The 27,714-nt window shown below is 44.2% G+C and overlaps 1 protein-coding gene across 1 annotated transcript in view; it reads right to left on the bottom strand.

The window, feature by feature from the left end:
• WLS (Wnt ligand secretion mediator) overlaps positions 1-27,714 on the bottom strand; it is a 179,066-nt gene that overhangs the window by 48,434 nt on the left and 102,918 nt on the right. Inside the window, exons 5-9 of the mRNA XM_086953848.1 lie at positions 23,270-23,406; positions 20,645-20,813; positions 19,403-19,500; positions 17,545-17,608; positions 14,691-14,834 (exon numbers count right to left, since the gene is read on the bottom strand). Coding sequence (XP_086809974.1) covers positions 14,691-14,834; positions 17,545-17,608; positions 19,403-19,500; positions 20,645-20,813; positions 23,270-23,406 — 612 coding nt within the window. The remainder of the gene's footprint in view (positions 1-14,690; positions 14,835-17,544; positions 17,609-19,402; positions 19,501-20,644; positions 20,814-23,269; positions 23,407-27,714) is intronic.

Genomic DNA, 27,714 nt, shown 5'->3' on the forward strand with positions numbered 1-27,714 from the left:
CAAATCAAGGTCATTGTGAGCCCTTGCAAGGAGACTCCCATTGACCTCTGTTTTATCCATTCCAGTCATGGCCAGTAGGCCCAGCCACACAAGTGGTGCAGCTTTTTTTTTTTTTTTTTTTCGGCATCATGAGGCAACGCTAGGTGGTAGGAATTTCGTGCATTCCTAGAATTCCGGAAGTTTCCATCAGAGAAATGCAAGGAAAAGTTGTGCTTTTAGGCAAAGTTTGAGGTACACAGGGCATTGTGGATAAGAAAACCTCATGGAATCCCTTACCGGTCAGTCTACTTTTCAGAAATGTATGTTTTTGGTAGGTTTTCCTAGGTGGCGGCCAAGCCAGGCCCCAGTTAATGCAGGAACCCCTATTGCCAAACACGGTTAGTTTTTTTAACAGGAAATGTGGATGTTTAAAAATTACATTTTAACGCTTTTCCTGTTGTGAACTCAAGAATTATTTTTATCGGAACAAATGGGAGAAAGCTGGGCATAAGGACTTGTGTAATCCGAAGGGAACATTACAAAAATGGAAGGATAATGTGTGATTTTAGGCAGAGTTTGTGGTATGTAAAGCATTGTGAAATTCAGAACCTGCCTGTTTCTTTGTAATTGTTTATTATCTATAGAATAGGACTGCCCATCAATGAAATTAGGCAAAGGTCCTAGAGAAGGTAGCAAATGCAGCTGCAGTAATCCTTTGGTTGATCTCAGACCAACTGGAAGCACGAAGCAACACATTGGCTCTTGGTTTTGTCCAGGCTGCCAAAAGGTGGCGTTTTTCAGATTTGTAGGTTCAGAATGTTGCACTTTCAGTTGTGGCATGTGTTTAGGTATACATAACCGGATACAAATACTTGAAAGCGATAAAAGCTTATGCACTAATGACTTTAGGATAACTACCCTAGGCTGAAGGATATTTTTGGAGGCTGAGCACAGTACAACAACTATTTAACACTGGCATGTGCCCAAACAGCCACAGGTGGATAATCTATTGTGAACAGAAGTGTTGGTTTTTCTCAACCTTTGGCAACATGTTTGGCTTTAAGCCAGAACCTACTTTAAAACATGCCCGCAACCCACACCAGGTGTGTTCAGTCTTTATCTGGTTTAACATGCACTTCAGCAAGCACCCAAATATTTACGGGTAGATAAACATTGCAACATTTAACTGTCGCCATTCACAACCACACCTGGCCTTAGGGCATACCCTATGACCATTCTCTCCATTCACACAAGTAAACACAGTAATTTCATGCAGTATATGATTATAGGCAGTTTACTATCAAATTCTGTTTTTTTAAAGGATGTAAGGATTTATGGAGTGATGTGAATACAGTATCGTAGATGTCATCAATTATGCGATTTGAAATGCCAACAGTTACATCTTTTAACAGGTCATGAATTATATGTGAGGTCACAAGTTGTATATGGTGGGGTGCATATTATAGTTACTTCACTATACTATAACTAGCAAAGGTAATTGTTTTTAGGTTTTGTAGCCATAACTGCCTTTTGGGTTTTTTTCCATTGAATTTCAATATTTCTTTAGCATATGCTATGATCTTCTTACCAAACCTAACTAAGTCACTTTAACCTCCTCCAACCCCCCCCCCCCCCCACCCCGGGAAATGGACTTTGTTTGGGACCTGACCTCCATTTATGGCCAATGTTCGGCTAGGCCTTGCACTCACCCCCCCCCCCGCCGAGGGCTGCCAAATCCGCTTTACATATTCTCCTCAACAGGGGCTGGCCACACGGTCTGCTCTATATTCAGAACCTTTATTTTTGGGAGATGGTGAAGATGGTGACTGGGGAAATCTGTGGTCCAAGCCAGATACCTTCAAATGAAGGCTGTACAGGACTATGGCAACAAGGGATGGACGCTAGACCACTGAGGTCCCCATATTCACATGGAAGGGCTTTGTTGGGATCCACAAATCCAGGAATTGGTTCCACAGATCCGGTGACAAAATGTAACTTTAATATTTGTGGTCAGAGGAATTCCTTTAACACCCCACCCCACCACATAACCTGTGGGTCAAGGTGTGTTCAACCTGCCACCTTACAAGCCCTTCACTTTTTTCCAAGTCTCAGAGTCCTGCAATGGCAACCACAACATGTACTCCTGGTATGGCAGCCAGCAAATGGGATCCCTTTAGATCCAAAATAGACAACTAGAGCAAAAGCACCGTCAGAAAATAGGATGTCTTTATTTTCTTTTTTAAATTTTGGATCCATGGGTTCTCCAAGAATCCCAACGATCTACATAGCTCCATCTGTTTAACACCTTAGTGCCCAGTGGAAGCACCTCTTCAAACATTAATTTCACGGTACTGTCTTGAATAAGGTTCTACTTCTGTGCCAAATTCGGTGCAATTGTGTTCAGTTGTTTTATCTATATTGGAAAGCAAAGCATCCTTTGGAACTAAAACAGAAAATGCCTCGCCCTCTTTGTACTGCCCCCAGCTTGACAGGTCAACACAAAACTTCCCATGAAAGTTTCACATGGCATCAAAGTTAAGAAAACGAAAATTGCCTTGCCTCTTTATAATTAAACCCAACTAGAACTACACTGATGCCAGTGTAATACATCATGATATATATCATTAAACTGAAAATCCATATCATGACTGAAAAAAAATCGTACCCTATAAACCATGTATTAATAAACACAGATTCAGTCATGTAATACTACTGGGCAAACTTCAAATCATATTTAATAGCATAGTAGAGCTTTTGCTAGATCTTATGGCTTGTCATGCTCTACGATGGTTACTGCTCCCACTAAAGAGCATATCTAAAGTGATTGCACTTTGATACTGCTGAAATGCCAGTGTTTATAACTAGAGTGCTTAAAAAGTGCTTGGCTTAAAGCATGTATGCAGATGCACAGAGAGTAATATTCAATTTGTGATCACTGCTAAGGATGGAGAGAGGTCAAATAACCCAATCGCCCTTGCACACGCCCCCTGCAATCGTCACAGCAGCAGCGGTGGCCGCTCCTTCTCCTACATAGCTGCCAAGACATGGAGCAACCTTCCCCACCAGCTCGATACAGCCCCCTGCTGGCAGACTTCAGAAAGACTCAAGATCTGGCTCTTCGACGGAGACACAGCACCCAGATACCCCAAAGAGTGACAGTGTTGCGATTTACAAATGCTGTTTCACGGATAAAGGTTTTCCCTCTTATGAGTCGTAGTACAAGTATAAACAGGAAAAGGTTACTTACCTGTAACCATCTGGTAGCAGCCTGTAGTGCTGCAGGGTCGCATGCTGTGCACATTGCGTTTTGGGCTCAAAACATCATAGTTTTTGTTTCTTCAAAGGAGGTTTTGACTCACTCCTGTTTTAAACCTTACATATGGTGTGCTGATGAAGGTCTTGAACTTTCAAAAATGCTTCAATGGACTCAAAATGATGCAGTTTGTTAGATGTGCAAGGTATAAAAAAAAAAAAATATATATATATATATATATATTTGTGTCACAAAGGGAGCGGCACACCAAATTTCTGATCAAAGCCTTCTAATCAGAGCTTCACCCCACCTGGTGGGGTGAAGCTCTGATTAAAAGGCTTTGATCAGAAATTTGGTGTGCCGCTCCCTTTGTGACACAAAACTAATATTGGGTCAGGATCCGACCCCTGAGCTGAGCACGCGCTGGTGAGCGCATCGCAGGTCTGCTGGATCACTTTGTGGCATAAATATATATACATACATATATATATATATATATATATATACACACACACACACATATATATATATATATATACACACACACACACACACACATATATATATACATACATACATATACACACACACATATTATATATATATATATATACTCTTTTTTGAAGCAATTACAATGGCTTCCAGTACATCAGACAATACTTTAAGTAATGGTTACAGATCATAGAGTTTCTTCAAATTTCCTGATTTCATCGCTGCCAAATTTGAATGGAATAAGGCTTATCATAGTTTGAGCCTGGTCTAACAACCCATTTATCTTTAGGGTCCCTAGAATCAGAACTGCCACTTTGGGGACCATGCTTTCTCAGCAGCTTCCGCAAGAATGGAAATGTATCAATCCGATCATAGCCATCTGCTTTGCAGTTCAGAATTTAATTGAAAACCTTTCTGTTCTCCAATGAATTTGGCATCAGGTTAGGTAAGGTTCAGGTAATCCTAACTCCAAGACAATCTGATGCACGTGCAATGTATAAATTAACAAGAACATACCTCCCCAGCTCATCCAGATGTCATTGCTCAGGGATCACAGGTGTGGGTACCTGGAGGTGAAGCTTTAGCATTTTGCATTCTTAAGTGCAGTGACCAAGTCTAATGCTGGCACCCTTCAATGGCAGATGTATTGACCCAGAACTTTGAAGAGGATCCCACATTCATGCATTTCCTGATGCGCCCTGCTGAGGATCGTGGCCCAGCCATTGCCCACCTCTGGTAGATGTTCTGCCAGCATGTATATTTGATGAAGTAAAACTCAAAGCCAAATCATGTTGGGAAGTGTTGACAGTTGGGTACATTACATACTTACTCTCCTGCTTTGGTACATACAATATGGTCGTCATACGGTCTATTGGAAGTGCTTTTTGGAATGCCAGAGAGGCAACTGCACTGCCAAGAGCTCCACCACATTGGTAAAGCTGTTTTAGAGACCAATGACGCACATCATGAGGTTGCCAGTGTGCATTCTCCGATCTGTAATAGACATATCTATGTTGATGTAACTTGGAGGGGAGGGTCGAGAAACAATTGACCCAGTAAGTTCATTGCATTTTATGCAGGCCACTGGGCTCCAACAATCCCCAGTCAGTTGTCACTATTGTTGGCTTAACACCCCTGCAGGACATGTGCAATCTTTCATTCTGGGCTTGAGCAATACTGCATGACATCGTTCCCAACAACTTCATTTTTATTCTCACTGTCAGAGAATGCAATGTCTGGTAAAGGGAAGCAGCCTCTGAAATGCAGTTACTTGCTCGTTTCTGCGGTAGGCCTTCCTTTTGAGTGCATGAAATACTGCACCAAGAAAGCTTTGGGTTTGTTGTGAGCAATGTGTGATTTTTTTTGGCACTTATTTTGTAGCCTAATGTGTGGATAGGAATAACCTGTTGTGTGGGTCATCCATCGTGCATAACTTGTCCCCTTTTCCAGCCAATCATCCAGGTATTCAAACATTAATTTGGCTGCACCACAAATGCACGGCTACTATAATCAGATAAATGATCAATACTCGTAGAGCTGTTACTCTAAACAGCAAGATTTAAATTGAGAATGTTACATTTACCACAAATCTCTGGGTACCTGTAATATGCCTGATGCATAGGGATGAGAAAGTTTGAGCCTTACCAGTTTGACCATCACCACTTTATTAAACTACAAATACAAAGACTGGCACCTCTGAGCTAGATGACAGGCGTGCGGATGTTGTTTTACATGTGGATGCGTCCAGTGGTATATTTGGAATCGCTGCACCCCCTTTCACCGATATGCAGTGTTGCATTATGCTGTTGTCCTGCAAAAGAGTGCATGCATGCATTGAAGAACAAGGGCTGTTATATAGGATTGGTCACTTCCATGCCTAGGGTTCACTCTTCGTTAGATGCCAATGCCTTGTAGTGCCCATAGCTATGGCATGTGTCAGTAAATGCCACAAAGCAGATTACAGAATTACGGATTCAAGGTGTCAAAGCAAATAAAGGTCTGACAATGAATGTTCGACAAGGCTTGGGGCCACAGTCACATCGAAAAGTGTAAGAAGGCAGAAAGATGCACCAAACAGCCAATAGCATGAAGAGAGAGGCGGATACTCCCCCAGCTGCAGCTTAAGCCCAATCTATGTACAATTTAAAGAATAAAGAATTAGCAAGAATACGTTTTTCGACTGCTGCACTGTCAAGTCAGACCTAAAAAAAAAACACTTCAAGTGAGGTGCGAGGCAAACGTTAACGATACATTTATGGAAACTCCCAGAGACAAGACTTCAAATTGAAAAGGATAGCCACCAACTGAACATTCGCAGAAGACCTACCGCGTTAGAACTACAGCTCATAGTTCACACACACAAAAAAAAAAGATTTATACAAATCTGACGCAACATGATATGGTAATAAGACTGTGCTACATGTACTCCCAGCGAAAATTACAACGTTGGCTAATAAATAGAATATGAAGATGTACCACTATTAATAGACCAGTAATTCAGAAATGAAATGTGACCATTCCCACAGTGATAAATTATGGAGCAGCAAATGAGAAATAAAAAGGAAAACCCTGCTCATCTAAAGCCATCGTCTGCCATTCGAAATGTTTAAAACATGAAAAGGCACTTAGAACGCGAGTTCTTGAAGGCCTCAGAGGCACTACATGACAGATTAGTTTACAGTAAACATGTGCATTATTTAATGGCAATTCCGAGTTGGTCCTTTTTCACCAAATGTGGAAACGTAAAAATGGTCTTCAGAAAACGTCAAATGTTGTCAGTAACTAATTAAAAAAAAAAAACACTGAGAACTTAAACAACTATTTATTAACAGAGAGAAATTGGACACAATTATCTGCCACAGGCACTGGCAGTGTAAGGTGGTTCAATAGTTTAGTTTAGAAATAACCAATGACCAAGTCTATCGTTTAGCTCTTGTATAGTGAAGGTTTTCTCAAGGTTCAGTGAAAACCATCAGGTAGCTCGTGGGAATCAGCAGTGGAAGGTTCTCACACAGAACAGGAAGCTCATGGGTAGCAAAAGTGTAAAATTCGCAACCATGTTCCACACAACACAAATGTTAGACCAAGCGACAAGTAAGCTTCCCTTACATAAGGGAGGCACAGCCTGTGCAGCAGGAGTCAACGCAAAGGCAGCAGCAGTGCAAGCAAGTCGCACACGCATAACATTAGCAACAAAAGCAGCAGCTAATATCTGCCAGGTAGTCCAAGCAATGTCACATCCTCAGACTAACCAGAAGCCTAAGACCAGACTAATTCGATTACTCCTACTATTTCACGAGTGCTGCAGAATGTGTCTCCAGTGGCGGCTGGTCCCCTAAACATTTGGTAGGGCAACCACCCAAATACTTAGGGAACCAGCCACACGCTGCGGTTAGTCAACGCTCATTATAAACAGGGCTTATAATGAACCACTACCGACAGCTCTGAAGTTAGAAATGAGGCAAAAAATTAATTAAAATAAAAAATAAAAATGCACTTCCCCGCTGGCTTGGTTCCTCCGATCCTTGCGAGCCCCTCGGTGCTCCTACTGCAGCAGTGGAAGTCTAACAAATCCCGACGCTGCTTTCATGTGACACATGAGCAGCATAATGCAGCGCCAGGATTGGCTATAGCAGGCGGTCTCGGTGCTCTGAGGCAAAGGGGACCTGTTTGCTCTTCACCTAGCTGTCTTAGACAGCTGGGTGGAGAGGTTCACACTGCTCAAGTCATGCTGGACATCGCAAGACAATCGCCCAAAACTACGTACGCAGTGTAAGCGGGTGGAGTGAGCATCATTCCCCTGCTGCCAGTCAGCAGCGGTGGCCCCCCGCCCCCCAAAACAAGGCTCAGCTGGGGAAAGGGAAAAATAAAATTGTAATAAATGTATTTTATTACCATTTTATTTCTCTCCTCTGCTCCGGCGCGGGCAGCAGGTGGGGTAACACTCCTCTGCCCTAATGGAGGGGCCGCTGCTGTGTGGGTCTGTTTAGATTGCATTCCTTGCCTTGTTCTTTTCCTTCACAAGACAACCACGGCTACTATTCCTTAGAACACACTACGGAATATCTCATTCATGTATACAACCAAATTTGGTTCTGAAGAGTGTTTTCTCAGACTACGCTAACCATCCAACCCAAAGCGAACACAAAAGCCCAGAACCAATACATTGACAGCCATTGCAATATACATCCAACACTGCGAGAACCCATATTTGGACTTTCAGATATCCACCATCACCCATGAAACTTTATAAACGGATAGAAAAACTAGCATAAACATTAGAAACGGATAGAAAAACTAGCATAAACATAAGATACCCTTGAATATACCACACCACACAATCAATCATAACATTTGTATAGCGCACTACTCACCCGGAGGGTCTCAAGGCGCTTGGGGGAAGGGGGGGGTCTGCTATTGCTCGAACAGCCAGGTCTTGAGTTGTCTCCTGAAGGCGAGATGGTCCTGGGTCCGCCGGAGGTGGGTGGGGAGGGAGTTCCATGTCTTGGCCGCCAGGTAGGAGAAGGATCTTCCTCCAGCAGTGGCTCTTCGGATGCATGGTACGGCGGCGAGGGCGAGGCTTGTCGAACGTAGCTGGCGGGTGGGAGTGTAGAAGGTCAAGCGGTCGTTGAGGTACTTGGGGCCCAGGTCGTGGAATGACTTGTGTGCGTGGGTGAGGAGTCTGAACGTGATTCTCTTGCAGACGGGGAGCCAGTGCAGGTCCCTCAGGTGTCCGGAGATGTGGCTGCGTCGGGGGATGTCCAGGATGAGTCGGGCGGAGGCGTTCTGGATGCGTTGGAGTCTTTTCTGTAGCTTGACTGTGGTTCTGGCGTAGAGGGCGTTTCCGTAGTCCAGATGGCTTGTGACGAGTGCCTGGGTGACCGTCTTCCTGGTTTCGGTCGGGATCCATCGGAAGATCTTACGGAGCGTGCGTAGGGTGTTGAAGCATGATGAGGAGATGGTGTTGACTTGTCTGGTCATCGGAAGGGAGGAGTCCAGGATGAAGCCCAGGTTGCGTGCGTGGTCTGTTGGCTTGGGTGCGCTGCCTAGGGCTGGGGGCCACCAGGCGGAGGGCGATGGTTCCAGGATGAGGGCTTCCGTCTTGTCTGAGTTCAGTTTCAGGCGGCTGTTCTTCATCCACTCAGCGATGTCTTTCATCCCTTTGTGTAGGCTAGTTCTGGCGTTGGCGGGGTCACTGGTGAGGGAGAGGATCAGTTGGGTGTCGTCAGCGTAGGAGATGATGTTGAGGTTGTGTTGGCGTGCGATGGCTGGAAGGGGTCTCATGTAGACGTTGAAGAGGGTGGGGCTGAGTGATGACCCTTGCGGTACGCCGCAGATGACTTCGGTGGCCTCGGATCGAAACGGGGGAGAGGCGGACTCTGTGTTCTTCCAGCGAGGAACGAGATGATCCACTCCAGAGCCTTCTCTTGGACACCGGTGTTGCTCAGGCATTGGACTAGGGTGCGGTGGCAGACCGTGCCGAATGCTGCGGAGAGATCCAGGAGGATGAGGGCCGCCGTTTCCCCGTTGTCGAGCAGGGTTCTGATGTCATCGGTAGCAGCGAGGAGGGCGGTCTCGGTGCTGTGGTTGGCTCAGAAACCAGACTGCGAGGGGTCAAGGGATCCGTTAGTCTCGAGGAAGGCGGCAAGCTGTCTGTTGACGGTCTTCTCGATGACTTTGACAGGAAAAGGGAGGAGCGAGATGGGGCGGAAGTTCTTGGTCAGTGGGGTCTGCTGTTGGTTTCTTCAGTAGGGCGCTGAGCTCGGCGTGCTTCCAGCTCTCCGGGAAGGTGGCGGTGTCGAAGGAGATGTTGATGATGTCCTGCAGTTGGGGTGCGATGATGGAGTCGGCCTTGTTGAAGACGTGGTGGGGCCAGGGGTCGGTCGGAGATCCGGAGTGGATGGTGTGTCTTCGGTGGCCACCATGGTCCGGGTGGCGGAGGGTGGCGGTGGGGGGCGTTGGTTCGACTGTAGGGTGCGTGGATGGTGCGCCGAAGCTGTTGTGGATGTCGGCGATCTTGCGGTGGAAGAACGAGGCGAGAGAGTCGCAGAGGTCTTGAGAAGGAGTGATGTTGTTGCCTGTGCTGGGGTTGGAGAACTCCTTGACGATGCTGAAGAGTTCCTTGCTGTCGTGGGCGTTGTTGTCTAGTCATTCCTTCAGTGTTTTCTTCTTGGTAGTGCGGATGAGCTGGTGGTGCTTGCGGGTGGCTTGTTTGAGGGTGGTCATGTTGTCTGTGGTCTGGTTGAGGAGCCAGGCTCTCGAGGGTGCGGCAGTTTGTCTTGGAGTCCTTGAGTTAGTCGGTGAACCAGGTGGCTTTCTTGCTTCTGGGTCTGCTGGGAGGGTTCAGTGGCGCAAGGTCGTCTGCGCAGTCGGTCAGCCACTGTGTAAAGTTGCGGGCGGCTTCGTTGGGGTTCGTTGTGCTTGCGGGCGGGTTCTGGCTGAGGGAGGTGGTGAGCTGCTCGGCGGTGATCTTGCTCCAGCTCCTGTGAGGAACCTGTTGCAGGTGGTGGTGGGTCGTTCTTTTTCGGAAGCTGAAGTGGACGCAGCTGTGGTTGGTCCAGTGAAGTCCGGTAGAGTGGCTGAAGGTGATGTGCTTGCTAGATGAGAAGACGGGATCAAGCGTGTGGCCTGCGTAGTGAGTGGGGGTGTTGACCAGTTGCTGGAGTCCGAGGTTTGCAAGGTTGTCCAGCAGGGCGGCGGTGTTGCGGTCCTTGTTGTTCTCCAGGTAGAAGTTGAGGTCCCCTAGGAGGATGCAGTCCGCGGAGGGGAGGGCGTGCGGGCTGATGAAGTCTGTGATGTCTTCGCTGAATTGTGTGCGTGGTCCCGGGGGTCTGTAGACGAGGGTGCCTCGGAGGGTTGTCTTTGGGTCGGTGTGTATCTGGAAGTGGAGGTGCTCAGCGGCGGGGAAGGTGTCGCTGGAGTCGGTCGTGATGCGGATGGTGTTCTTGTGTATGATGGCGATGCCTCCTCCAGTCTGGTTCACGTGGTCCCTCCGGATGATCTTGTATTCGTCCGGGATGGCGATGGCAATGTCGGGCACTGAGGAGGCGTTCATCCATGTTTCCGTGAGGAAGGCGACGTCTGGTGATGTTGTGTCGAGCAGGTTCCAGAGTTCGATGGCGTGTCTGCGGACGGAGCGGGTGTTGAGCAGGATGCACTGTAGGTGGTTGCCGCGGGTGCTCGGCTTCGCGGGTGCGGTGCAGGTCCGGATGCAGCTGAACTTGCAGGCTTGGCAGGTGAAGGATGCGCGGGTGCGTTTCGGGGTGGCTCGGCAGCAGGCGGGGATTCAGCCGGCGTTGAGGGTGGCGGCGTCGTAGGTCCGTCGTGTGGGCAGGCATCTTCGAGGGCCAGGGGGTCTGGCGCTGGGCGCGGTCCAGGCGCGGACGGGCACAGACGGGCACAGACGGGCACAGACGGGCACAGACGGGCACAGACGGGCTTGCCTTTGGCGCGCCTTCGGCGCACAATCGGCGCGTCCGCTGCTCGTGAACGCTGCACGTCTGTGCGGTCGCCATTTAAGGCTAAGTGGGAGGGAGGAACAGCTGGGAGGCGGGAGCGGGGAGGACACAAAAAAAGGGGGCGTGACCGTGAGGAGGGCGCCGGGAAGCGGAGAGCGGGGCAGGCGGCAGAACAGGAACAAGCACACACGACAACAATAATAAACAGAAAGAAGCACAAAATACTACAAGTTACAGAAAATTAGAGACACAGCTGGGGGACAGTACAGAGAGACAGCAGCTAGGGAGGCAGGCAGAACAAGGCTGCGAGCACCAGCTAGGGCACACGAGGGGGCACACACAGCTGGGGGCCGTGCGGCGTGGGGGTGTCCTGAGAACAGGTCACACTCACCTGCGCCGCGTGGTCGCCATTTAAGGACAAGTGGGAGGGAGGAGCAGCTGGGAGGCGGGATCGGGGAGGACACGAAAAAAGGGGGCGTGTCCGGCATCGGGAAGCAGAGAGCGGGGCAGGCGCAGAACGGGAACAAGCACACAAGACAACAATAATAAACCGAAAGAAGCACAAAATACTACAAGTTACAGAAAATTAAAGAGACACAGTTGGGGGACAGTACAGAGAGGCGGCAGCTAGGGAAGCAGGCAGAACGGCAGAACGAGGCTGCGAGCAGCAGCTAGGGCACACGAGGGGGCACACACACAGCTGGGGGCCGTGCGGCGCGGGCTGTCCTGAGAATAGGACACAAACCTTAAGATTATGCATCATACCTTCGACAATTACCCAGCTGCATTCATCCAGAAATGGTCATTCATTCAGTGTTGGTATCCCTGCTTTGATTTGCTTCAGCCACGATTGCCATTGATCACTTTGTGTTTGAGAAAAGAAAGCCTCAACCCCCGTGTTAGCCTGGGCTCACATCTAAGCATGGGCGAAAAATCCGTTCCGTTCGCGGATTTTCGGTAAATCCGCGAACTCCCGCGAAGTTACCGAAAATCCGCAAATCAGCGAGCGGCGGATTTTATTGCTTGCTCGCACTATTCGCTGCTTCCCAGTTCAATTTCGTGCTTATTCGCGCCCCGCGAATAAGCGCTAAATTGCAGAAAAACGATTTTGTGAAAACTGAAACTACTTACCAGGTTCAAAAGTTCAAGCTCATCATTAGTAGCCATTTCCTGTAGTGCTTCCTGAGGGGCCCCTCCAGAGTTCAGTTGCCTACTTGCAACTATTGTGTGACCCTGCTCTGACCCTCAGAATAGTTACACGTATGCCACAAAGGTCCTTAATTACAGCTAAGGGAGACAAGCAGGAGCCAGGCTGGAAGTTCAAATTAAGTGACACATTAATCAGCCCCTAATTCATTAATGTCAGTTGGGGCAGGGCAGGTGTTGTAAGTAATTTTACTAAAATTAAAGCACTTAGCAGGTTCAAAAGTTCAAGCACATCATTAATCAGGTAGCAAATTAATTCAGGTCACTTGAGGCAGGGAAGGTGTGCTTTGCTTTGCCACAATAATGTACACTGGTCAACCAGAGGGTGCTGTGATGAAACAGAGGGTGGCATGGGTGAGCCAGAGGGTGGCATGGGTGAACCAGAGAGTGGCAGTGGTGACAGAGGGTGGCAGTGATGAAGAAGAGGGTCGCAAACAGGCTGGACACGTAGAAACAACAAGTTCGCAAAACTTGCGACCCGACAGGTAATTTCTCATTTGCGAAATTGTACAAAAACTCACGAGAACTGGCAGAAACCCGTGCGAACACAAAAAAAAAAAAAATCCGCGGGACTTCGCGGATTTTTGCGGATTGCGAATCCGCAAATCCGCAAAATCCGCCCATGCTTACTCACATCACAATGGACTTCAGGACTCCGATCTTGCGGCAGTACATGTTCTGTCTCAACAATGTCATCGGACCTCTGCAGAGTCTGTGACCATTCAATCCCCTCTGCCAAACCCAACAATACAATACTGTGCGACCCAATTCTAAAGGCAAGACAAATATGGGAAGTTAGTTTATTCAAAACGGTGATTGCCAGTTTGCGAACCACGAAGTGGCTCAGGGGTCGGAGGGACGGAGGAGAGATGGACTCCTCATTTAACCAATAGATTGTTCAAACAAGTTTGGGGTGTTGAGAACTAGAATGTAACATTTACACAGACCAAGTAAAGAGATGGTGTTGGACGAACCTTAATCTTCTTGTCAACTGTGATCTAGGCAGCCCTGTTTTTGCTCTTACAGAAAGACAGCATTCCTACAAGGCTTTTATGAGAAATGCAACCTTGGGTCAATTCCTACAGTTCATTTCCTTGTCCCTCTTAGTTTCAAATAGGTCCACTTTTAAAATGGCTCCATTTGTTGTGCATGTATAGTTTTCAAAATAACTTGGTGCACATTTGCCAAATGCTTACAAAGATGAAAGTGCATTTAATATCCCTGGTCTACCCTACTTAACCATAACTGCAGAGTTTTGATTGCCGAAAACCCCTGCATTTTCCCTGGTTCCGGTATTATTGTTCGTTGTTGTCACGTTAGTCTGTAATTCCTCACACCTTTAAGGGTGTAAGCCACGATTTAGAATGCTGTGGAAATTACATCATGCATCGACCAGCAACGCCACAAAACCAGATCAACCTCCATTACCCTCCCCAGCTCGCATCCCCATCGAATGCCTTGAAATGCAGGTTTACTAACCTTAACTACATCAAACTGTACTCAAGGTAGGCTTTGTGACACGGAAATTTACATTTTGTGGAGCTGCAAATGAAAAAAACTGTTTATTTTTAGTACATACTGAACCAGAGGAAGGTCAGTGTTCGAAAAATAAATAAATATCTACAAGACCTCTGTCAAGATCTACTGACATATACTGTATCTCTAACTTTCAGTTGCACCATAGTAAAATATGCAAGTCGCCACTATCTATCGACCAACTGCATTTTGAATCAATTGAAGCAGTTTTAATCATTTCAGGGGGCTGACAGCAGCATGGCGTTCCTTTATATTCCATAAGGGACCGAATACGAGCATTAATGGCCAGAATGTGATGACTGGTCCTCAAAACAATTTGGAATCTTTTTTTCGTTCCTCAAGAGCAAAGCAAGCGCTTTAAATCCATCAGGACTACATGTGTCACCACAACAGTGTGGTAGCCAAAGGACACCAAAGTTTACATTTTATACTATTTGGTAGGCCCAGTGGATGCAGTCCTTAGCTGCAAATGCGGAGGTGGGGGCACACAAAAAGATCGATGTCAAAATGGACACCTAAAAATAAGGAAAGCCGTTGAAAGAGGAGGGCATTGGCCAATAGAAGGAGGCCAGTAAAAGCAAACTACGTATTGGTTAGAATTTTAAACAATGAAAAAATACAATACTACCTGCGCACTATCTAGAATAGTGTCCCCGACTAGCCTGCACTAGTCAACAGTCAAGGGCGGTAAATCTGTAATTGTTGCACCACCGAAGACATGATACTTCCGGGCTGCAGAACACCGTTAGCAGCATTGCCATAGTTACCTCATAGTGAAGTCTTCGAGCCTTGTTCATTGCTGGCAGAGCTGATCTCTTCCCACTGATGTTTCTGAAAACCTGGAACACCATGAAGCACAAGAAAAGGAAGTAAAGGCAGGCGCAGACTCCTGCCACAATAATGAAAGCCATCTGAAGGGGGTGAATGTCAAGGAAACTGGAAAGAGATTTTTCTGTAAACATTTTTATTTCTATGCAGGCATTTCTTTCGATACAGATGCGCTCTCCAAGCCACACACACAGGTGTCCTGCAGACCACATCCCGACAGATTTATTGAGCTCCTAGAAGCGTTAAAGTTCGGGCACAATCAGAGAGGACAAACATGAGTTAATAAAATGGGTAAATAGAGGAAAGGGAGCAAGAAAATCCCTGCAGTTAGACAGAAAAGAGCAAAAAGAAGAGAAAAAAAAAAAACAGTCAGCCCTCTTTTAGGCATTGGTTCGAGACAATCAATCACATTTCGGCTCAGTGGTGAATTCATTTCTCGCCTAAAGCTACTGGCCGTCTGGATGTGGCCTTCCACTGCCACTCAAATGCTGGCACTCCCCACCTCAGTTACCACATTAAACCCAGACTTATGTTCTTCGACAGTGCTTGTCCACTTGGTATTAACGTTTAAGTTCACAAGATAGGTTTATGAATTGTTAATTTAAAACATGCAACATGCATTTGTTCTGGAGTCTGAACAGTCTCGAGCCTGCCCCTTCCCTTCTTTCCCAGCATATGCAGAAAGGATGGGACTTGCTAGCGTCAAGAGCGACAATTCAGCAGAGACCTTAAAAATAATCAACCACTGGAAAATTGTAAGAAGCCGAGAGGAGAATTATTACACGGTGAATGCAGAACCAATCACATCAGCTTATCTCTTCCCTTGCAATAAGTGCCTAAAGCACTTAAGATGGGACCAAACGGGTCCGGAAAAAAACAATTCATGAAAAAACTATTTATCTAAATGCTTTATGAACAAATACTCCTGAATACCAAACGGAAAAGGCATGCAAGGGGGGGGGAGTTAGGGGGGGGGGAAAGAGTGTTATGGGAACCAAGGATGTCAGGGATATGACTTCTGAGACAATTTTCAGTGACTTCTTTATAAAGTTTTTTATAGGGCGAACATGACCCTAGAGGGTATCAGAGCGCTTCGCATGTAGGGTAGGTAGGGTACAGTTGTGGGGAAAGAACATTTGTTACATATGTGGGAATAGCATGGTAAAGCTGGAGTTCACAGTTCCACAACAATGCAGTAGTAAATCAGGTCATCTGCTCTTTTGGAGTACGTAGATCCCAGCAAAGGGCTCCATTAAAACCATCTACTTGAGGGGGTCTTTTCAGTTAGGATTTCTGGAGGCACCATCATCACAGCATCATCTTATACATAGTGTGCAACACGTTCAGCTTATTTTAAGCACACTTACAGCAGTGAGGCTTGTCAGTATGCAGTCAACAGATAGAGGTGTAAGCAGAGCATGTGGGAGAAAAACTAAGTCCTTTTCCTTTGAATGTGTAATTCACCAAACATCAGCTAAGCTCAATGCCGCCATTTTGCTCTTCAATCCCTTGGGTGTTGCCCTGATGTTGCATTCAAGCAGGAGATCTGTCAAGGTCTCAGGATGTACATAAAGTTAAATATGGACTCCAGGAAGTCTGCATGAATGGCTCTTGCTCATCCGCTCCGGCAACACGCATGTCTCACTGCGCCTCTATCTCCAAACCTCCAATTAAGGCCCCCCCCAATCACTTTCCTCAATTAGCCACTATCATTTCTATCCTTTAAGTTCAGTGCTTTCACCACACTCTTCACTGCCTTCTCCTGGGGGAGGCACAGAGGTGCACTTTCCTCAGCCTCCTCCAGCAGCTTTTTACTGGTACCGCACCAGGTCATGAGCATGCTCTTCCCTTCAGCCCCTCAGGAGGATGCAGGCGAGTTGCCTTATCAGCTTCAGGCTCCTTGAAAAATCAAACTTCTGCACAGCCACGAAGAGGACTGCCATCATCTTGTCAGCTTCTGAAATGATGCCCGATAGCTCCACTGTTTCTCCCTCACCGGCTCGTAGCTGATGAAGTGGCACAAACCTAGCACAGTGTACCAACGTGTGATGAGTCAAAGGAAAGAGTCTGCTTTGACTCAGGCAGGTAAACCAGCAGATTGGGATGCCCCTCTTGAAGCATGGCATGATACAGCAATCCTGGTCAGCACCATCTTAGAATCTCCAAGACTATTTGAGATTCTCCATAGGTGGTCCTTTTCCACATTTATACAGCTTCCTGATCCTAATGATGAGTAACCTTAATGCAGATTTAAGAAGGAAATAGTTTAAATTCTAATTTCGTAACCTTTTACTAAGTAGTAACTGATGACATTTAAACTGGAATTTTTATAACTAGAACCAATTCACCAAGACTAGACTTAGAAAATATCTTTCAAACACGCTTAACGGGGGGGGGGGGGGGGACTGACTAGGAGGTGTGGATTATGGACGATACAGATATTAAAGAATTTTTTTAAAAAAAATTACCTGTATTAGAGAAAAACACTCTTCCCATCTGACCAGTTAAGATGGATACGTCATTGTATCAAAGATGAAAAACTGATGAATACAAAGTTTTTGGAATTCAGGAGTTTGCCTTGTGAATCTACAGAACTATGACAAACCTTTCTTAGGATTTATGAGCAATCAGTGGATCAAAAACCACACCTAACGGGAGCAAAGAGAGGATTCCTAGTTCCTATGGTGAAACAGCAATCAGTAAGACACCTCTAGGCCAAAAAGATAAGCTCTGATGTAAGCTTTTCCAGTAATTTAACCAATTTACACTCCTTACTAATGTTTGAAAGGATACAGCCAGTTCAGCCCCAACATCTGTGGCCCATATGCTGTAGAACGGATTGCTCAGCTGTACACCTCTGCAAAGAAGAACAGACATATTTAAAGCAGTATATCTAGTCAAACTCACTTAGAGGGATATTGAACATTTTTCATATTTCCCAATTGAGGATTAAATAAATTGAACTTGGTCCGTGTAAATTCTCCAGACTAACACCATGTGGCTTACAGTTTGTGCAACTAATAGACATTACGCGTGTAAGTTAAGACACAATTTAGTGCATGTTAAATCATTAATGTTTCAAAATCTCTCATGTACTTCATGTAGTGTTAAAATAGTGTAAGTGCTGGCCCAAATTAATAAAGTATTTTTGTAACTAAATGACCAGTCACTAAACATTTGAAAGTTGTTCTTGGAGATTACAGTTCTAGAAATTTGATTCACTGTCCATTATAACATCTTAGCAAATCGTATACGGATTAGTACCAAGAACTACTCAGGCTGCTAATGTACTGTGGCAAGATCTGTAGGTGTTGGGGACCATTGCTTTCTTCAGATGCACCATTTCTCTCAAGGATCCAGCAAACACCCAGAATGAATATATCATGCACAAGCCCTGAAAAGGCTATGAGTAAGCAGATGATGAAAACTCTGTATTGCACCTGCAACATTACTGAAGAGGCAGGCAGATTGTGCAAGTTGGTGTTTGCTCATAACAGGAATTGGCAAGAAAGCAATAGGGAACAAAGGGTCCCACAGCCACAAAAGGCAATTAACAAGAGCAAATTGGAAGATAGTGAAATAGTGGATCCCCTCTCTGCCATCTACATGTCTAACTTATCCCTGCACAGAAAGTTTAAATTCCCACATGCAGTGGAGTGTTTTGTTTCTACCATAAACTGGATTTTATTATTTTTTCATTATAAAGTGCAAGCCAACTGAGAAGGATAGAAACAATGTACAAAAATTAAATAAGAGACAGGTTGCCACACTTGGCTGGAACAAGAAAGCTAGTTTAAATAGCAGTGGCTATGGAGACAAGCACTGCCAACGACAAATAATCAGTCAATGTTTTTTAGCATTCCAAGATACTGTGTGCTAGCTTGGAATAGTAAATTAAGAACAAAGTTAACACACTGAGATGGCTGCTCTGCCAAGCTGCCACATGGGTTATCTTCAGTGTGTAACTCCCTTGCCCTGACTAGACTGGTGTGTTCTGCCTGGCTTAGTCTTGTTTAATGGAAGGCATCTTAAAATGTTGTATTTTTGAAAAGCCTACCCATATTACTATGGTTATGCTGTGCTTTATCAAAACGCTAAACAACTGTTCTGGATTGCTTTACATAGCACCTAGTTCCAAATTTACATTTCATTAAGGATACAATTAATAGAAGCTTGTGTTTTTCATTTGAAAGTTTGGTTCAAAGAATTCATAGCTCTCTACAATAATGACAAATTATGTCCTAATCATAAACATATCTGTATGAAGGCTTAGGTTCCTGTCCATGCACATAATATAAATTACCGATATGGGTTTCAGCAAATCAGTACTTATATTCCACATTTCCACTACTACAATGTCAACATTAATGCCCCAGCAGTGTTTCATGTTTTTATGTTTTTGATAGCCATCCTCTGCCAGACAGCTATATTTTCAGATTCGGTTTGGTTCCTTAAAACAATCTCTGCGAGAGGCAGCTATAATAGGGCATTTATCACCAGTAGAATTTCTTGGTGAGAGGAGTTCTTTGGATACAAGGTAAAAGACATATCATTTCAAGATACAAGCTGTGTATTTAACACTTTGCACTAAACTGCATACAGTTTCACATCACAGAAATGTGTGGACACTTTAGTTTATAATGATGCTTACCGCTCACACATATCAAATATGAATAGGCAGCAGGATCCGAATGCAATGGGTCCAACTTGCTTCCAGTATCCAGCCAGTCGATTCCTTTCGTTCTGATCCTACAAAAAGAAAAAACACTTTGCTGGGGATGTAGTTCTCTTGCCATTTTTTACAAAACCACAGAGAAATGCTAAAATAAACTAACAATGTTCACCTTCAAAGGCCACAAAGTCTTTCTAAATTGTGTTTGAACTATTGCTGGATGTTTATTAAAGGAGACTAGGTGTACAGACTGATCCTCCTGATCACTGGTCAAAATAACTGGAAAAGGAAGGAATTAACACTCAAAAAGGGAGGCAATTTAGACCATCTGTTAGCGCTGGTATGAATCTTTGCATTTAGGACTAGGTCCGTGTGTGTGACTTATGTAGCCCACACAAAGACAGAAAAAAAGTAGTATACAATGTGGGAGGCATGTGGGTGCAGTGCACATTGGAATAGAGAGGTGGATGGTGGAACAAAGGAGAGGAGAACATTGCAATCTTTTAGCAGCATCTGTGGATCAAGTGGCAAATGTTTCCTCTTAAAAGCACATAGAAATCATGTTGGTAACACAATGACAAAGAAATAGACACTGAAACATGCTGATAAACAAGAATTTGGTCAATAGAATACAGCAAGCTTTGGGAATAAACTTATTTGATTTGGTGCTTTACCATGGTACAATATACATCAAACAAATCAATAATATTCTTTAGGGTTATGTTTTTTTAAAGCTTTGTTTTAAAAAGATTCTTTATAAATAAAATCCCATGAGAACATTTCCATCCATTCTAATTAATCAATAGGATTTGTTAAGACCTCGTGTCCATGCAGTCATAAGTTAGTGCTCTGCTGAAATTTGTGTTTGATATACATTTCTGTAAACTTGTAATTCTCATTTGCATGTGCCCACAAGGGTTTGATGTAATATAGATTTAGCAGGTACCACATTTGATCAGACTAATTCTTAGTTTAAATGCAAGCTTCTCTCAAAGGGTGCACTTTGCCTTTGCAACAGCCGCATATATCCTAGTGGCCCCATCTATGGTACTGACTGCAGCCTAAGGACCATACTGCTTAAGGAAACAAATTGTTTAAAATTACCAACACAGTGCTTCTGTTCACAGGCACAATGCTTCCCGTACACATTTGTCAGTCATCAATCTGTGAAACAATAAAAAGCCTTTTGAGCAATCCTTGCGCAATGTCAACGACACCCACCATCATATGCTCTCCACAAAAGATGATCCAAAACGATAGGAGCATTGCATAGAATATCCCCTGCCGGATGTCTCCAAACAACAACATCCAGGTCCAGTTAAATCCAATGGAAAACCACTCAACGGGCAGATTAATAAATGTCATGGAGAATCCAAGTGCAAAGATAACTCTACAGAGAAAAAAAAATATTTAGAAAGAATCAATGAGCATTTATTGTTTTATTATATTTGAATTTAGTTTGAAATTCACTTGAAATCTGCTCTAAGTTGTTTTTTGTGTGATAATCGAAGTCTGCAATACAATTACCAAAAATAATTAACATGTATAAATTGTCATTCCATGGGCAACTTTTAGCACACAGATACTAATGATAGAGTGTTTCCTATTCATCACCTTAGTAAACTGTGGACCATGAATTGGTAGTTATTGGACTAAGGCAATAACGTTTTAAGGGTGAAGGGTATGAGATGGAACAAGTACCTGGTTGAAACAATATAGGTGCAATTTCCGTGGGACCATGGAGTGTGTTGGACTTATGCCCCCCCCCCCCCCGCCCCCCGAAAAGGGCATTTCATTATGTAAGAAGCAAACTGTAGCTGCAGCTATAGGACACCATAATGTGGAGTTAAAGTATCCTTTCACATGGTACATTCCCTCGAAAACCTTAGTTTTTTTGTTGGTTTTTTTGTTACTTCCTAGGCATGGGCCAGGTAACTTGAAAGCCAGTGCGTTGCCAGTTGCAGATGCCACTTCAAATAAGAAAAGCATATGGGAGCAAGGCCATAAACATGGAGCTTTTTGACATAAGTACCAAAATTGTTCCACACCAACTCTGCTGCCATGGCCAGTTCTGAAGTTGGGAAACATCCAGCTTTACCAATACGCTTTCTGAAGCAGAAACGGGGTTTCTGGGGTGAAGGAGGTAGGATTCTCCTTTAATGGGAGGATAAACCTTGATATGGTTTCACATGGCCAAAAATATATTTACCAAATTGGATCAATCATTGGTGAACCTATTCAAACTATTTCCTGGATATCAATGGCTGCTAGAAGGAAGTTTCAAGACTCAGTGAGACTTCACAAACACATTGAGATATACAAGAAAAAGAGGGTGCTTATAACAGATTTTTGATGAATCAACTGTTCTATATGGAGAGACGCAAAGTGACAATTCAAACTTATCATAAAATGAAATGCCTATTGATGGTTAACGGGATAAACTCTACGGAAACAGGAATGGATTTGCAATGCTCAAGATCAGTATCACAGAGTATCTGTGGCGCTCACTCAGTTCATACGTGAAGTACAGTGCGGAGAATAAGGGTTAACAGCGATCTTTCCAAATGCCATAAAAAAAGAGAAATATTTATTTAATCAACGTCCCGCGCCTTGTAATCTATCAAACATGAAGTTAGAAATCTGCACAGTAATTACAGATGAGAGCTTATGACTAAGGGAGGGAGCTCTAAGTACAACAGCGGCTCCTGTATGTGAGCATGCGAGGGGACCCCATTTTACCCTAGTTTTAGTGGTCTTTTATAACCAAACAGTGGCCCTGGGAGTATTCTCCTTGCCCACACTAGGGCTAAAGGTGCCATATTAGGACACTATCATGCCCGAAGTACATATTGTGGTTAATACGACAGCCCCAAAACGTATGTGGGGTATTTAGCGCTTAATCTAGACAACAATCTTCAGAGCAGTATTTCATCATAAGCCTGGCAATGCTTTACCCACCACTGCCCTCACGCCCACGAAGAGCTGGACAAGAACATGTATTCTATTGTCCGACAGCCTTCGTCTCTTCAACATTTCCTAACCAAAACAATTACAAGATCCTTTTATAGAGCCACATCTAAACCAAAATGATGTACTGGTGTTGTACAGATACATAAAATATGCAGGGAAATCAGATCAGAAACAAACTCCGAGAAATGGCAATAGGTACTGTATTTGTCACAGTTGAAGTAACGTTTTACTATTTTAAGTAGCACTTCCAGTGAAGATGGCCATGCCACCAAGTGTATTATTAAGACAGAATCAACGGCTGTCACATGAGTTTCCTTTTGAAATTAATGTGGACCTGAAGACAAAAACATCCTTACTTTGGTAAGGCGAGGTTTGCATTTTCTACCTCATACACATGAGTAAATTCTGCAGGGGAATTCATATTATCTTGCAAGACTTTTAATGACAGACAGGAGGAAACGGAGAAAAATGCACAAAATAGAAAAAAATTTGAATGGAAAAAAACCCAACATAAGCATAACTGTAAGCTTGCCGGAGAAAGAAGCAAAGTAAAATTACATGACAGTCTATAATACCTGAATACAGTATTTTGGGGTCTAATCTCTGTTCGTTCCATTTGTTAAAAAAAAGTCCTACAGAGATCTGAGCAACAGGAAGTATACAACCTTTCAAAGAAAAGTAAACCTTTCTCCATTTAGCCAACATTTTCAAGGTCGTCTGTCACACAGGCAAACTACTCTGCCGCTCAACATATTTTCAGTTTTATGCCATGGTCTATGACGCATTTTTTCACATTTGATTCTAGTGCTAAAATAATACTACATTATGCACATTTCTGGATGCCATTTCCATAGAAAAGCTTCATATTTTACTTACTTTTCAAGTAGGACTGGAGCTCTAGTCATCATGGTTATTCGTCTCCAATACCAAACCATGATAATAATTATACTGGGAGTAAGAAACGTTTTCATGGCAAACCAAACCTTTGTAAAACCTCCATTTTGAAAAATGGACTGGAAGAAAAGAAAAAAAACAATTTTAACAGGTGCTGCCGTCTTACATTGCCAGAGGAAACTCTGTGGCCACAGCTGCCAATGCTACAATACATCATGCTGCCTAGATTGTTAAGATATGTACTGCACAAATGTAACAGCATATATGACCATCGAATGCTTAACTCTCAAGAGCGAAGGTTTTTTAGACTCCAGTGTGCCGAACATAAAGTACTTTGGTGCAAGTGCAGTCAAATCTCAATAACTACAACTAAAGAGGTACACAGGCAAAGCTAGCACCCAGTTTGGAAAAATTTCTGGATTCACATGCTGTGCATTATTCCGCCATCTAGTAGTTGAACTGGAATTTTCCATTTATTTGTAGTCCTCTCATTTTTTTAGGTCTCGCCTGAGCCAGTGGGCATGCGCTGCTCTGCAAGGCTTTTATTAAGGGCTTTAAAATTCAAAAAAAAAAAAAAAACACGCACAAGCGTGTGTTTAATCTCCCGCTATTGGCCTTTGCATGAGTCTTTCTAAGAAAGACTGCACGCAATTGGCCCAAGGCGGATGCATGTCCCCTCTACTCTGTCCCCTGGCCTAGGGTGCTCGGGAGCGAGCAGCAGCGCCATCCGTTTCCAATTATCGCAACCGGTCTCGTTAATTGGAAACAGATGGCAGTCGCTCTGGCCTTGGTGCACCTATTTTTTTTCCTTATAGCGTTCACTCGCTGGCTTAACTACACGCACGCTTTCCATTTCACCATTGTGGGTTTTATTTTTTCATTTGGAGGCCACACGCTTTAACTAAAAGCTCGCTTTCGTTTGAACATCATAGGTTTCATTATTTTAATTTGGAGAGGCTGCCGCTGTGTGTTACGGGTTAATTGAATTAGATTCCGGGTTGCATGTAGCGCAAAGCTCCCCTCGGCCTTCCCTCCGCGCACACACAGCCTCATCACAGTGCTGCTGGCGGGCTTGTGTGCAACTACACGGTTTAATTTTCACCATTACGGGTTTTATTGTTTAGTTTGGAGGTCGCACGCCTTTTAACTAAAAGCCAGCTTTCATTTGAACATCTCCGGTTTCATTATTTTAATTTGGAGAACTACAAGCCTGCTTTCATTTTAACATCTCCGGTTTCATTATTTTAATTTGGAGAGGCTCTGTGTTACAGGGTGAATTGAATTAGCTTCTGGGTTGCATGTAGAGCGGTGCTCCCCCTCTGCCCTCCCTGCGCACACACACAGCATCATAACAAGGTTGCAGGCGGGCTTGTGTGTGCCGGCTTCCTCTCAGAGTGTGGCTTTTAAATCCCATTAGTCATCGAGGGCGCGCAGCTGAACAGAGCCCAAGTATTCATGCCTGTCTAGGACTTCCAACCCTGTTGAGAAACATCCAAGAAGGGGGTGAGGGGCACTCGCACCTTTGTTTATTGGGTTCACTTGCAGCTCGGCTGCATGTTTACATGTGTGCGTAGACATGGGCATGTAGCAAGGGTAGACTGGTGGGGATGGGATTTTACAGGTTTACATGCTATGGCACTTTTGTGAACTTTGTTTGCACTGTATTCTGAAAGCTATAATGTTATCACGTTCAGCTGTGTGGGCAATACAAAAAAGTGATCACAATGAAAACAGGAATAAAGGAAAGAGCTGAAAGTGTTATGCCAATAGTAAGTGAAGAGTCCGTAATCCAGAAGGGATCAAAGTATTGATAGAAGGGGAACATTTGACTTGGTAACCGAGTAGGACAATGTTGTAAATTAATACCTTTGTCCTGGTGAATCTATGGATTGCCCAGGTGGTGTACACTGTCATTTGTAGCCAGCAGGCTACCTTATTTTTTCAATCTTTCAAGTCGAAGGCAAGAGGCAAGCTCTGGCACGGGGTGCAATACCAAGCACTTTTCCTCCTGTGAGGTAGAGAGGCAACCTTCAGAAGGGAGCCTCCACCTTCTTCGTGAAGGTCACCTTCATTTGCTCTGCAAGTATGTGCAATCCTTGCGAAGGTGAAATTACTTGATTAAAAGACAAGCTAATCTCTATATCTGAACACTTGTCCCACTTGGTCTTCGTGTCACATTCCAGAAAAGTACACCAAGCCCTACAGCAGAGAATCTTTTGGCGACCAGACCTGTTCCAGTGACATGTTTCACATTTAAGTAGATCCCAGCACCATCTCTGGGTGCAAACTTTCTAGCTGCTGCTTCTGAGCCACCACAGAGAAGTTAGACCAGTATCTGCTTCCGGGTTCGAAGCTGCAATTCCACTGCATCACAAGGTTGAGTCCATCTACCTGCCTGAACAGACTAGGATCCAGGTTTCACCCATTACATTCATTCCAAAAAGTTGCTATGGGGAGTAGAGCCAAATCCCTTCTGTTGGTGGTGGTTTAATTCACAGGACCAACTTCATAGAGTATGCTCCTCTCCTGAATCCTCTTTCACCTCCGTAGTGGAGCATGGCTCCTACCCTATGAGGGTGTAATGGTTGGAATTACCAATTCAGTTGAGTGGCTTGGTGCAGGAAGAAGCACAGAAGGCAAGCAAGAGAAAGGAGACTTCCCAGAACCCACCCCAATCGGTAAAGAAAACTAATAAAGGACAAAACAAGTTTAGAAGTGGAAAGAGAGAAAAGACTAAGGGAAGTAAAAAAAGGGACTAACCAACTTAAAGAAAAGTGGAAAGAAAGAAAGGACCTAGGAAAGTATAAAGGGGATAAACAACTTCAAGAAAAAGTGCACTGGTCACTCATCATTTGACTTCTAGCTCTCACAACTAGGGATATGTAATTATTAATCGACTATTGATGGCATCATATTAATTACAAAGTAATGATTAGAACAAAGTAACACAACTAATTAAAGGATTAATTAACCCAATATATACAGTACTTTGGAAGTCACTTTTCACCTTCTATATCCCCCACTTCTACAAAGCTATAATAATAAGAGCAAGCTATACCACAAGGGAATCTATACCTCCACCTTGAAACCATAGTACTGAGTTACTTGATCTCTATATCCTCCAGGTTACACTAGTTGGGATCGAAACAGTACAAAACAGGCAATTGGCCTCTGCAGATCTTTAATACGAACCGAAAATGGATGGAAGACACCAAGGATCGACTGGGTCTAGTGCAAAGAGCATAGAATACCCTTCAACTCTATCCAAAAATGCTGCCAAAAAATTCAAACACAATACTTTGAGAAAAAATCTGAACATGCTGTTCCCTGACCCATATTTTGACAGAGTCAAAGGCATCAAGATGAACGATCTTATATTCTACACAGACAAAACAGCGAAATGGCGCAACGCCCTTACAAAAATGCTGTTCACTAAAACTATAAAAAACATATCATATGGCACTAAGATAACGACCACTTTAACTAAAAGAAGTAAGACAGAATTATGCATTACTATGTATAAAACGGGAATAGTGCTGATTCAAGCAACCAACAGAGAACTCGAGAAATTTGAGTTAACTTTCCAAAACTTAAAGGAATACATAGAAGGACCAAACCTCCAACAAAACTTGACACTACCAGATATCACACTTGAAAACATCGACTCCAATACTAGAGACACCAATCAATCGGACAGCCAGAACAACCAAACCGTTAACACCGGAGATTTATCCGAAAACGCGATGGTAACACCAGAGACTGAGAGAGAAAGGATAGCGATGTCCACCAACCTTGGAAACAAAGAGAAGAATCAGGTCTCAAGGAAAGAGCCGTTGCCGCTAACGCACAACTCCACCGCGCTTGAAGAGTGTACCCCAGCTCCAAGCTAATCCCTCTATGAAGCTAACGAAATGAGCAAGGTAGATTATATCGACCTTCCTTACCCTCCCTCGAATACGAGACCGGAATCCTACAGATCCCTATCCACAAAAACACCCTTTACCAAGAAAAGATTTGTGGTAATGAGATCAGATCAGTCGCAGAGAAGAGCAAACTGCAACGCTCATCCAGCCAGGTCTACCTCACACAAGAATTCATCCCGAACACAGAAAGAAGTCAAGGAGCTCCAGAAACTCGTAGGTAACCTGGCGCAAATGTTGATGAAAGTCTCACAGACAATTGGAAAAATCTGGGAGATGACAATAAGCACGCACACCAAGGTCTCACACATCCAGAATCTGGTACTTAGACCCAACAGACCTAACAGGACCAAGCCCTTGTCAAATGAAGAAACTCTGGCCTTACTCAGGTCTTATGAACAACCTGCCCGTAGTAAGGAGGAGAATATCAAAACAGTACCTATTGACTCTGGTAGAACGTCCAGAAAGAATGACAGGAAAGCAATTCACCAAAATCTACAACATATT

The sequence above is a fragment of the Lissotriton vulgaris genome, chromosome 1_1, assembly GCF_964263255.1.
Source record: "Lissotriton vulgaris chromosome 1_1, aLisVul1.2, whole genome shotgun sequence".
Lineage (NCBI taxonomy): Eukaryota > Metazoa > Chordata > Amphibia > Caudata > Salamandridae > Lissotriton > Lissotriton vulgaris.